Raw genomic sequence first — 14,274 nt, forward strand, 5'->3', positions numbered from 1 at the left:
CATTCACACCATCTGGTCATGCTTTGCACCCGCCGCAAAAACAGATGACTCTATTCAGCTGACCTTACTTGTTATGTGACAAGTGGCCGGACACTGCATTTCAACCAATTATTCTTGGCATAAGACATAAAGGGGTGCTTTGTCTAGCTTCCACTTGCTGGCTTAAAATAACTTTCATGCGGGCGTTGTTTAGCTTTCTGTCGTTGCAAAGGGGGTGAAGTGGGCCAGCCAGGAAGGGCCAATAGCTCACGTGCTTTTACACACACGGAGAAGCATTTTCAAGAGGCAGCAAAGACAAGAAACGTTACTAACTTGTTAAGAACAAGAACGTGCAAAACTGCACTTTGTTTAAAAATTGAATAGTCGGTGGGTTGTCTGAACATCTAGCTGACTAATCATCTAACTGAAGCCCTGTATAATAAGGCTGGTTATGAATAAGGTTTAAATAAGATGCTAGATGGATCAAAAAAGCAATCACATAAGTTACTTTCTAAAAAAAAAAAAATTTTTTTTGCTCAAATTCAAAACATCTACATTTCTGCCTTGATCACTGTCGCACGAAAGTCGTACACAGCACCAAACATTTCTCCCTAAACAGTGACTAATTGGGGGCGTACACTCTTCAGCTGTCACAGAAATCGAAAGGGACGTACTGTACATATGAACAAGTTATGTTTTAAATTCACTTAAGTAACTATTTTAGAAATGTGTAACCCAAATAATGTACTTAAAAAGTCAGTAATTGTAATCTGATTAATAGATTTTAAAATGTAATGTGTTACACTACTTTTTGACTAAGCAGTAATTATAGTAACTAATTAATTTGTAATCAGGTTACACCCAATACTGGTATGGAAAGCCAATTTCTCAATTAAATTAATTGCTAAAAATTCATTAAATAAATTTAAATACATAATTACAAACATTGTAAAACATTAAATAATTAAATAATCCATATTAAATTTATCATTGGCTTTGGGTTGATTTTTAACACAAGCTTCGCATCTTTTGATTTTCAGGGTTACAGTTATTGGCACATCACTCAACGCAAGTGGGCGTCACCTTTCGAAATCTATTTCTCGGGGCCATTCATGCCACATCCACACTAATACGTTTTTGTCTAAAATGGAGAGTTTCGAAAACGCTCTCCATTACCGCATACTTTGTAAAAATTAAATTAGGAAAAGTAGTTTCATTCTGTGCCATTTGAGTCATCATTGAGTCTGTGTCATGTACTTGGCGCCATCTCCTGGTGGCCATATGTTTGTGGATTATCTAATGATGAATGCATCGGATAACCTTGTGTGTGGGCTTGTTTAAAAGATAAACACCTTCTCTAAGTAATGCTATGTGATATTTTATGTTCTGTTTATTTTCCATAAAGTTATACAAGTTATAAAAATGCAGCATAGAAGCAACACCAACATACACTATATTGCCAAAAGTATTCGCTCATCTGCCTTTAGACGCATATGAACTTAAGTGACATCCCATTCTTAATCCATAGGGTTTAATATGACGTCGGCCCACCCTTTGCAGCTATAACAGCTTCAACTCTTCTGGGAAGGCTTTCCACAAGGTTTAGGAGTGTGTTTATGGGAATTTTTGACCATTCTTCCAGAAGCGGATTTGTGAGGTCAGACACTGATGTAGGATGAGAAGGCCTGGCTCGCAGTCTTCGGTCTAATTCATCCCAAAGGTGCTCTATCGGGTTGAGGTCAGGACTCTGTGCAGGCCAGTCAAGTTCTTCCACACCAAACTTGCTCATCCATGTCTTTATGGACCTTGCTTTGTGCACTGGTGCGCAGTCATGTTGGAACAGGAAGGAGCCATCCCCAAACTGTTCCCACAAAGTTGGGAGCATGGAATTGTCCAAAATCTCTTGGTATGCTGAAGCATTCAGAGTTCCTTTCACTGGAACTAAGGGGCCAAGCCCAGCTCCTGAAAAACAACCCCACACCATAATCCCCCTCCAACAAACTTCACAGTTGGCACAACGCAGTCAGACAAGTACCGTTCTCCTGGCAACCGCCAAACCCAGACTCGTCCATCAGATTGCCAGATGGAGAAGCGTGATTCGTCACTCCAGAGAACGCGTCTCCACTGCTCTAGAGTCCAGTGGCGGCGTGCTTTACACCACTGCATCCGACACTTTGCATTGCAATTGGTGATGTATGGCTTGGATGCAGCTGCTCAGCCATGGAAACCCATTCCATGAAGCTCTCTACGCACTGTTCTTGAGCTAATCTGAAGGCCACATGAACTTTGGAGGTCTGTAGCGATTGACTCTGCAGAAAGTTGGCGACCTCTGCGCACTATGCGCCTCAGCATCCACTGACCCCGCTCTGTCATTTTACGTGGCCTACCACTTCGTGGCTGAGTTGCTGTCATTCCCAATCGCTTCCACTTTGTTATAATACCACTGACAGTTGACTGTGGAATATTTAGTAGCGAGGAAATTTCACGACTGGACTTGTTGCACAGGTGGCATCCTATCACAATACTATGCTGGAATTCACTGAGCTCCTGAAAGCGGCCCATTCTTTCACAAATGTTTGTAGAAGCAGTCTGCATGCCTAGGTGCTTCATTTTATACACCTGTGGCCATGGAAGTGATTGGAACACCTGAATTCAATTATTTGGATGGGTGAGCGAAAACTTTTGGCAATATAGTGTAATTGTCAAAGACATATACTTAGCTATTACTCGCTATATTTTTGTCAGTGAGTAAAACAAATAGGCTGGTTGTATTCTAATCTTTGAGAGCTTTCCGACAACATATGATACATGGCTATGACATTTTTACTGACTGCAATAGTATGTACAGGGCAATTTCCAAAGCACTAGTTTAGTTTTGGTCATAATTTCTACATGCATTGGGAAGAGCAGCTTCTATGCTTTCAAATGATACCCATTTTGTGTTGGTCAAGTCTTTAGTTATTAATATTTTAACAATTTCATTTTTTTTCCTCACGGGCCCATCCGAGCTTAAAGGGTTAAATGGTTTTAATAGGATTTATTTAAATATTTAACAATTTATTTAATTTTGAGATATTTGGCCCTCTATAGCTGTGAGGGCCAATGTGAAGTGGACCATTTAGGCACGGTTTTGATTTATTGATGTATAAAACAGCAAGAAAGTAATTCAGGAACAAAGCTCTCAGCTTGTTTTGGATGTGTAGCCTACATAAAGATTGCACATCCCCGCACAAATTAAATTTTAATTTAAACTATACTAATCAAAAGAAACGATTGCAATTACAATATCAAGGTAAATAATCAACAATTATGATTTGTCATAATCGTGCAGCTCTATGTAAAACTCACACTTGATGTTGAAGGAGACCTCACTGGTCAAGTAGGTTTCACCAGTGCTGTTCTTCGAGGCAATGCACTGAAAGTTTCCAGAGTCCAGTACTCTGTCAATAGCCGTGAATTTCAGGCTGCCTTTTTCCATAAAGCGTCGCTCCGTGTTGTTGACTGTTTTGCCATTGTGCATCCAGGTGAAGATCACACCTTGAGGATCACTCACCTCGCACCGCAGCATGGCACTTCGCCCGTGCAGGGCATCCTGGGATTTCAGCTCCTTGGTAAAGTGGAAAGACGCTGACTGCACATAGATCACTAACAAGAGAAGACAAAGCACAGGGAGGATTAGGGCTGGGTAAGATTTATCTTGATATTTCAGTCTTGTAACGATATAAATATCACAATATCTATATGAATCAAACTTGAACTTTAAAACAGCTTTTTGCCAAATTAAATTAGATGTATCTCCGTCAAAACGCTCTTATACTCGCAAGTCGCAAAACAAGAAAAAATAATGACAGTCTTAAAGGGTTCATATCATGAGGAATCAAATTTATTTTGATATTTTAACATATGAGAGATCTTTCTATTATAAAAACATACTGTAAATTTCAGAACTAAAAACTTAAATGTAAACCTAATGCAATAAAAGCATTTAAACCAAGCTAGAAAAATGCCTCGTTCTCTACTTCGCGACTTCTCTACATCATTTGGGGGCTCATTAATTCATGACCGCCTCTACAGCTCAAAACCATCAATGCCTACTTCACATCATCGCACCCTTGGCCCTGCCCACTGGTGCTTCAGTTCATAAACTGAAAGAGAATGACAAACAAGGCCTGCTGTGGCCTAACTATTCCTGAACACCAAAGGGGACCCATCTGGACTATTTTCAATTATTTTTGTATTTAAACATGCACAGAGAGGCATCTTTGACCGCTTGATACATATCTCGGGCTGCTTTTAAAAAACACGTTGTCAAGTTACAACTCAGAGGAGAATCCATTCTGTCATTTAGCTGCTGCCTCTTGCTGTTTTAAGAACAAACTCATCATGGACACATTTTTTCACCCATCTGCGCTATTTTTAATTTTTGGTGTATGAAAACATGCACTAGATGGACCTCTTTGACTGTTTAGATGCGTTTCCGGCAATGTGCATTTCAGTGCAGGATGATATTGGAAACTGGATGTGTGTGCGTCTAGTTCACACTGTGCTTTGAAGTATGTATGTGTCATGTGGATGTGTTTTAGTGTATTTCAGTGTGGATTGCATGTTTTTTCGCCTCATATCAATGTGGATTGCTTGTGAACCAGTCACAAAAGGATTCAAGCTTTGCAAATGAACTGTTATTGAAGGATGGGGCAGTTAAAAACACTTGGATCCGATGGAAAACAGTAAGTAAACCGTTCCATTCATGGATATTTCAAATGTCATGACTGTTTGGTAGTTTATGGTGCGACGCGATGCAATGGCTTGAGGCTGTCTACACCAGGCGCATCGACACAAACTTCCTAAACCGTAAACTGTTGGCAGTAGTAGCGTCAGCGCTTGCAGTGCAAAATGGAACGGGACATCTATTTACTGTCAGCGCAATACGACACGCCACAATGGATGCTTCCATGGACAGCATCATTGATTATAATGAATTCTATTTATTTTTGACGTGACGCGACTCTCGCGTCTGATGTAGACAGGGTGTGAGTGTTAACAGTTGTGCTCGAGATGAACAGTTTGATATATTCGGATGCAATGTGTTGGATATGCAACACATTGCATTGCACCCTGACATTTAGTTTTATAATGTTGTGGAGCTGGTTCATTCTCTTCAGACAGAGTTTAAAATATGTCTATATTTGAGGGGCAGCAAGCTGTTATCCAATTAGAACAGTGGGCGTTTACGTTGAAGCTTTAAGGTGGCGCTTAGGCCAAAACAGAGCATTTCAGACAGAGGGCCAGAGATGGGGTGGAAAATGATCATAGATTACTAAATTATGACTGTTTTAATGCAAAAAAAAAAAAAAAAAAAATCACTAACATTATCAGTGGACCTCAGGGAAGATAATAAAACTACAAAAAAGCATTTCATGACCCCTTAAGGAAACCTAAACAGCAAATAAAAAATTACGTTAAAATCATTGCGATATTCACATCTTTTGTCTCTACATGCATACCAATAAGCGATAACAACCAAAAATCAGCTTATTCAAAAAATCCGACAAAGAAAACCGTGTTTACATGATTATTTTCTGCATTCAAAGTCAAAACACAAACAGTCATGCGCACTAGGGATGTGACTGAAGCCGAATACCTTATTCAGAAAGTCACGAATAATGACTTCAAAACGAATAACGAATTCAGACTGAGCATCCAATGCGCACAGGTATTAAGCGATTTTAAATAAACATATCGAAAATTACAAAGCAATGATGAGTCTGTAAAGCCAATATTACTACAGTGTAAACCTTATGAATGAAAAAATGCACATGGTGTGATTTCAAGTTCACCGGATGGCCGCAGACTTGACTCCGTTTCAGTCTCCGTTAATTGTGCACCTCTAAAAAAAAATCTAATCTTGTCAAGATTAACATTAGCTAAGATACTATATCATACACATTTTCCACTTTTTAAAATTTAAAATGTTTCACACAATACACACGTAGGATTAAAAAACCAACCTGAGTGCGACGTTGTATTCCTTACCAGAGAACTGATGATTTTATAGCGGAGCTCGCCTGTGCATCTCTTAAAGCTGACCACATTTATATCCACATCACCAATTAAGGTAACTGCATGGTTTAGCCTTTATTTCCAAACAGTTTAACCTGTTGATGTCCCCCCTCCCCCCCCCCAGAACTGATGTCACTTTGCTTAATATATACTATACTATATAGTCTAGTCAAAAAAAGAGTTAATAATGTTGACAAATTATAAAGATGTATAATTTGTCAAAATTATGAACAATTTTTAACAGCACACTATATGGTAAATGTGAACTAATTTAAGTATTATAATAATTAAATAATAATTACAATTAATAATACTAATTAATAGTAATAATAATATTTAAATAGAGCTATCTGAGCCATATTTTTATATACAGAAATTATAAAGAGTTACATTTTAAAATTAGTTTTGAGACACTTCTTGTGTAAGCCACGCCCACATCCGGTTCTATCCGAATACAGAAACAGATCCAGACAATTTTGTCATAGTACATCTAAGTACATCTGGTTTAATTTTATATCGTTAGCAAAATCAACACGAATATAACGTGATTATCTGTTTTTTTCTCCCAAGGAAAGAACAAAGATAAGCGGCGTGCTAATCTAGAACATCACTGCCCATGCCCGCTGGTCCAGGCGGACACCTTGTGATCTTGATTAGCAAGATGCTGAAACGACTATGAAGAATGTAACTTTGAAAAAACGCAGAACACCCCCTCACCCTCCCTCAAACTCTCAGTCCACTCTTTGTTTCCATCCAGCTGGAACATGAAGCCCAGACGTCCAGGTGTGTTTCAGACAGACTGGCCCAGCTGCAGTGGAGGCGGCAAGAACCAACCCTTATAATGCTGACCAGCCTCTCTGAACCAAATGATAACCTTCATTCACCCAAAATTACGTATATCTGAGTACAACCAATGGTACTGACCTAATTAAAGATCAAACAAGACCCTGGGTTGTTCACCTGAAATGCAAAACTTACAAGGACAGCATCTTGAGCTTACGGACACCTGGATTAGCCAATTGTAGGGTTTTAGTAAACATTTGGAATACATTATTTGACTTCAAACACACACATAGAAACTAGATTTTTACATTTTCTCAAGAAAACGAGAGTGGTGCTTGTCCGTGCAAAGGATGCCACCATGATGCTAGGATTTTGTGGGTGGTTGCCAAGAGTGTTGATATGCAGTTGCAGGTTATTGCGAAGGTGTTCTGTGTGGTTTGCTATGCTAGGCTGATAGGGTGTTCTAGGTAGTTGCTAGGGCGATGCTATGGTGTTGTGGATTGTTGCCAGGTTGCAAATTTCTGAAATGCAAAATTGCAGGGAAGAGTCATTTATATTCAGGAGGAAAGTGATACCTGATTGGACGATTCGGTAATATTCATCAGGGAGGCGCAACCTGATTAGCCCCAATAAAACAGGAAGTACTTTGTGGCTGCTAGGGTGTTCTAGCTTGTTGCTAGGGTGATGCTAGGGTGTTGTGGATTCTTTCCAGGACGTATATTTAAGAAATGTAAAATGGCAGGGGAAGATTCATTTATATTCTATTGGATTTTATCACCGTTTTATCAACCACCTGGTGAAAGTCATATCAACAGTTTAACAAACTTGCTTTAGGCTCGGATATACAGTACTTTGTTTTTCTGCAATCCGGATCAGATCGTGCCTGGTCAACGCATGCGCACTACAACTTCTTTGTGATGCTCTAAGCACAGTCAATGGCAGGAGTATGCGTGACGATGTGCAAAGATGTGGACTCTTCACATATCTAAAAAAAACTATGCTGCACACAGACAGTCCGTGAATACTGTGATGAAATTTGCGTCACATGTACTGTACATGGAAAACCAAAGTATAATTTGGCCTTTAGAGTTAAGGCCGATTTATACTTCTGCATCAAACCTATGCCGTTGACTCCGCTTGGAGAAAATGCGACGCCACCTCAAGTGGTTACATTTTTGAAGAGGTGCACATCAGGCTACGTTGTAGGCTATGCCGTAACTGCCGTAGGGTGTACGTAATAGTATAAATTGTACTTTAGGTCTGTTTTACACCACAAATGAAAGCTGCATTTTCATTTTTATAGTTACCCCTGTTTACAGGTTAGCGTATTTACACCGGGAGCATCAATAGCTTGTTGCCGCATAGCAGGAGTGTCCTAGACGTGACAGTAAAACGCGAGTTTCGCCACAGAGTCTATTTTTGCTGGCCGTAGCACGCTGAACTCAAACCTATTTAACTACATAACCTTTTGTAATATACCTTTTTATGAAGCAATGTGAAATACTGGTGTGAACTACCCACCTATTGTTTAAATATTAAACATAGCTATATATTAAATATAGATAGTAACCCAGAAATCACTGTTTTCTATAAAGTACTGCAGCTTTTATGGTGCTGTCACATTTACCTTTACAAGGCGACATTCCGCAGGCAAAATAGTCATCTCAAAGAGAATCCACGCAATCGTAAATTTCCCACAATGGACTTCTGGTGGTAAATAATTTTCCCTTGCGGATTTTGCTTGGAGTTCAAGTTTGGTGAACTTTAATAGGTGAATTCGCTGCATTGACCAATAGGAAGTTGCTTGGTTTGACAGTGACCTCTGTGTGGGTGGTGCTTCATACACAGCTACACTGAATATTCACGATGAACAAAGATATAATTTTAGCGGCAAGTTTCTTTTAACTCAAGTCTCAGAGTATAAAGTGCAGCATTAAAAAGAGTCTGCTTGGCAATTTGTTTTTTGCTGGTTTCACATATGTACAACATCCGCCTGCGCCTTCATCACCCCCACAGAATTTTGCAGTGTAAATGTAAATATGGCCACGCCTTTACTATGTGTGTTAACCGCTAATCCACGTCAATTAATACATTTCTAGCGCATGTAGCCTACAGAATTATTTCCAACAATTCTGACTTTGTCCCTCACATCCCAGCTGGAAAAACAAAAGTACCCAACCCCCCTTTAAAACAATCAGACCAGCCTAAGTATCTTGGCCAGGCTGGGAAACCAGCTAAGTACCTTATGTGGAAGCTGTTTTTTTCCAACGGAGTGCCTTTGAAGACTGTTGAATCTTTAGCTGACTGTTTTATATTGCTCCTTTAAAAACTGCATTCTAAGGATTCTAAGAAGTCAGCTTAAAAAAAACAAAACAACAAAATGGCTACAAAACTATAGAATGCAGCTCTAGTGATTGACAGGCATTTTGAGGGTGTAAACTCTGGCGCCTTTGCCCGTTTTCTACCCTGTGGAGTGTAGAGTCCATTCACCCGCAGACTTCACATTGAGACAGACAGACAGTAGTCAGTCCCGCTTCAGCGAGCAGGTCTCATGCTGGGACAAGACCAGCATACACTGGGATTAGGAAATGAAGCCGATATTCCCCGCAGAGTGGAGTAAAACACATTCAATAAACGACGTGATGAGTGACTGGAGTTTGAACCACACAAAGATATTTCATGAAGAGTGTAACGGGATGTTTAAAGGGACATTCACGCAATAATGAATATGCTGTCATCATTTATTCGCCTTTATGTCCATGTTCCAATCCTGTATGACTTACTTTCTTCCGTAGAACACAAAATGTGAATTTTTTAAGAACATCCCGGCTGCGTATAATGAGAGTGAATAGAAACTGGAGATGTCTATCTCCAAAATGACAATAAAAGCACCATAAAAGTATCAAAGTAGTCCATATGACACTATATTACAGCATCTTAAATCCTTGTAACCCACATTTTGTTTTTGATCATCGAAAATGGGTACAGTTTTACAATTTACGGATGGAGCCACATAAGCTGCATTTCCACCAACGGGCCAGGGCAAGCCAGGGCTATGAACTAGTCAGCCGGGGTCAATAGCCTCAGACCGAGCCGTGAAACCAAAATCGATCTGCATTCCCACCATAGAGCCAATAGCCCCACAGCGTTGCCCTAAAACCCTCCCTAAACAGGCCGCCCTGGTGCCTACATCACACATCCCACCCATTTTACAAGCAAGAGGGAAACTCAAGCTGAGGTATCAGTATCTGGAGACTAGCTAGCCCTCGAAATGAACATGGATTTGTACTGGGCCCGCATTAAATTTTTCCCCCGAACCTGTACCGTTGTGTGCTGGATAGACAACTTGGCAAGTTCGGCGACAATATATTTAATCGTGTCTTCATTCGGCAGACGCCTCTTCGATCTGACTTTGCACATTTTCATCAGCCCAAATATTCAGAATCATTCTGATTTCGTCTACTGACCAGTAATGAAGATTCTACATTCTCAGCTGGTCTGTAGAGGCAAACTGGTAGCTAGATATGAAAAATTGGTGCTGAAACCTCTGACCTGACTCTACCTTTGACATTTAACCTGCCTCAATCCCCAATTGGCCTTCTCTGGCCCAAGGATAAATGGCGGGCCAGAGTGCTTGGCTGTTGGCCCCGAGGAACCCAGAGGCGGCATGATGAAGAAGCAGAAGTAACAGTGGGAACGCAACTGGCCCTGGCACACACTAGCACCCCTCATTTAGCCTGATAGAGGAAACGCAGCTATTGAAAGCCCCATATCTCTGGGATTTAACAATATAGGGCACTAAAAATGAAGATACAATGAAAGTTTGTTCCTTTTTTTTTTCTCCTTTTTTCTCCCCAATTTGGAATGCCCAATTACAGAAAGCGAGAACCACATTATAGCGACCACGAGAAGGTTACCCCATGTGAATCTACCCTCCCTAGCAACCGGGCCAATTCGGTTGCTTAGGATACCTGGCTGGTGTCACTCAGCACGCCCTGGATTTGAACTCGCGACTCCAGGGGTGGTAGTCGGCGCCCATACTCGCTGAGCTACCCAGACCCCAAATGAAAGTTGGATCTAAAAAAAATATTAAAATTTATCAGCAATCCAACTTTGGAAAAACAACAAAACATGTATAATGCAACAAGGGCTGCTGAAGTCAACTGATTTTAGTAATAGACCTACCTATCTCTGTGTAAAAATAATGATGCTGCCATCTTTCTAAGGATATTATTTGACCTTTAGTTTTGCTCCAAAATCATAGGCGAAAATTGTCATTTTGAGCCCACTCTACAAAACAATGGATTACTCTGTAAATATTGATCCATGGCATTTAATATTTTGTCTTTCGTCGTCATTTAAAATAAAAAAAATTCAGCCGTAGAAGTTCCTGAAATTTGGTTGATTTGACATGGAGCAGCCATATTCGTTGAAAATCTTCAAATCAAATATAGGGGCACAAGACGAGACACATCTGTGTTGTTGCTTATGACGTTTGGTCATAAGACACAGGATAAACAATGGCGTCAATTGTTGTAGTCCTTACAACTTTTGTAGTCCATGGAAATGCTTTTCTCTTTTTTTTTTTTTTTTAGCAAAGAACCAATTAAATGTGGGTCTGTTTCTCACAAAAAGCTGTTTCTCAGAAGACTTGATATATATAGTGTAGAAGTCATACAGACTACTTTTATTCTACTATGATTGTGCTTTTTTTTTTTTTCTCCCCTTTTTCTCCCCAATTTGAAATGCCCAATTCCCAATGCGCTCTAAGTCCTCATGGTAGCATAGTGACTAGCCTCAATCCAGGTGGCGGAGGACAACTCTTAGTTACCTCCGTGTCTGAGACAGTCAATCTAGGCATCACGTGGCTTGAGCGCGTTACCGCGGAGACAGCGCATGTGTGGAGGCTTCACGCTATTCTCCACGGCATCCACGCACAACTCACCATCTCGCACCACTGAGAGCAAACCATATTATAGTGACCACGAGGAGGTTACCCCATGTGACCCTACCCTCCCTAGCAACCAGGCCAATTCGGTTGCTTAGGAGACCTGGCTGGAGTCACTCAGCACGCCCTGGATTCGAACTTGCGACTCCAAGGGTGGTAGTCAGCATCTTTACACGCTGAGCTACCCAGGCCCCCCCATGATTGTGCTTTTTTAGCTTTTTAGGAAAAGAGCAGCAAGGATATTCCTCAAAAATGTGGTTACCACAGAAGCCATACAGGTTTAGAATGTTCGTGATGAAAGAATTGTCATTTTTGGGTGAACTATTCCTTTAAGGGGGTAAAGGGCTGCACCTGTCTAGAGTGAGATAACCTTTCTTTAATTTACTCTGACATGATGTCAACACGACATCAACCTGCGCTCCTCCAAAAAGGTGGAATGCAGCGAAACACTGTTTCTACATGCATCTGTTGAGATCTTATGCATCTTTCATCTCCAGATGTACCTGTGAGTGTGCGCATTTAAGCATACTCCACAGCTCTATGATATATTCTGGTCTCTAGATTTGACTCCGGTCCCTCCATCAGTGGGAGTCTATGGGTTTTCTTTGTCCATTTTATATTTAGGGTTGCGAAAAGTATGTATGAGCAATAGTAATAATGATTATTGCCTTGTAGGCTTTTAAAAAGCCTGTCCTTCTGACAATTTGTAAAATACAATTTCACAATCAGCACAAAACGCTGATAAAAAAACAAAAAGGAGTCTAATCTAGAAGCAGCACCAGACATTATCTCTGTATTCTCTGTGTTCTATGGAAACCACATTCATGTTTTAACAAGCAAGTATCCAGGATACAAGATCTTCATCCATGAACCAGACCATGTTAGATGTCTCCAATGCCAACAACAACTATGTGCCATTTCAGCTTCACTATTATGTCGATATTGAGAGACATCTGGGGCAAATCATGACAAGTCCTTAAACAATAGTGGAAACAAGCCCTGTTAACTTCTACATAAAGTCTAATGTTCTGTAGTGTCATTGGTATTGTGAAGCACATAATAACATTTATTGAGGCGTTAAAGGAATATTCTGGGTTCAGTCCAACTTAACGTCTGTTGAAAGCATCTGTAACATCCTGGTGATTACTGTACACAATACTTTTAACTCATCCCACAGTTTAAAACAAACTAAAAACATGTTTACAGTAATGCACTTACAATTGACGTCTATGTGGCAAGCGTACCAGAGGGTTTCACATCAGAAATGTGATACTTGTGTTTTCCAATAGAGCACTTCTTTAAAAAAAAAAAAAAAAAAAAAAAAAAAAAAGTGTTATTTGAGCTGCAAAGTGGTCTAAATTTGTGTTGTTCTTTATATGTGGGACTAATTTTGTAGGCGGATGAATTTCTAGTTTTGCATTACTGAAGTTTTCTTCATGTAAACAGAACTTTGCAGATAGTTAAATCACGTCTCTTACTGGTATCTCTGTGTGGAAATACACTAACCAAGAACTTTACAAGGAACACTTTGGTCCTAATAAAGTGCCCGACGTGGTCTTCTGCTGTTGTAGCCCATCGGCCTCAAGGTTCGAAATGTTGTGCATTCTGAGATGGTATTCTTTTCACCACAATTGTACAGAGTGGTTATCCGAGTTACCGTAGCCTTTGTCAGCTCTAACCAGTCTGGCCATTCTCTGTTGACCTCTCTCATCAACAAGACGTTTCTGTCCGCAGAACTGCCGCTCACTGGATGCTTTTTGTTTTTGGCACCATTCTGAGTAAATTCTAGAGACTGTTGTGTGTGAAAATCTCAGGAGATCAGCAGTTACAGAAATACTCAAACCAGCCCGTCTGGCATCAACAATCATGCCATGGTCGAAATCACAGAGATCGCATTTTCCCCCATTCTGATGGTTGATGTGAACATTAACAGTAGCCCCTCACCTGTATCTGCATGGTTTTATGTATTGCACTACTGCCACAAGATTGGCTGATTAATCGCATGAATAAGTAGATGCACAGGTGTTCCTTATAAAGTGCTCAGTGAGTGTACAGTATATTAGTGCAGTATATTATATGTATATTAGTGCTGTCAGTTGATTACATTTTTCATATTTAAATTGCGAGTTTGAAGAGTTTTAAGTGCTGAAATTTTACTCTAAATAGGCCTATACTTTTCCTGTCAAAATGCATTTATTTCCTCCTTAGGAAAGAAAACAAAAAAATATGTAACAATATAATGCTTTATTAACATTTTCCAAACAAAGCCTTCCACAGCATAAAGATAGAAATGCACTCAAATAGCACCAATTCAAGGAACATTAAACATTTCCCCAAAGTCTAAGTGGGAGTTCGACTAATTGAAAGAACTATTCCCCACACAGGTTGCGTATTCACTGCCATGGGTATTAAATATCTTAAACTCTTTTTCCACAATATTAATCAGCTGGAAGTCTGTGGATATCCGCTTTGTTACAGCAATCGTGAAGCAGCGTTCATGATTC

General features: G+C 40.0%; 1 protein-coding gene across 1 annotated transcript in view; it reads right to left on the reverse strand.

The window, feature by feature from the left end:
* Positions 1–14,274, reverse strand: part of LOC127438129 (inactive tyrosine-protein kinase 7-like) — a 63,469-nt gene that overhangs the window by 23,862 nt on the left and 25,333 nt on the right. The window contains exon 2 of the mRNA XM_051693443.1: positions 3,328–3,624. Within this exon, the coding sequence (XP_051549403.1) occupies positions 3,328–3,624 (297 nt within the window). The remainder of the gene's footprint in view (positions 1–3,327; positions 3,625–14,274) is intronic.

This window comes from Myxocyprinus asiaticus, chromosome 49 (genome assembly GCF_019703515.2).
Source record: "Myxocyprinus asiaticus isolate MX2 ecotype Aquarium Trade chromosome 49, UBuf_Myxa_2, whole genome shotgun sequence".
NCBI classification, from domain to species: Eukaryota; Metazoa; Chordata; class Actinopteri; order Cypriniformes; family Catostomidae; genus Myxocyprinus; species Myxocyprinus asiaticus.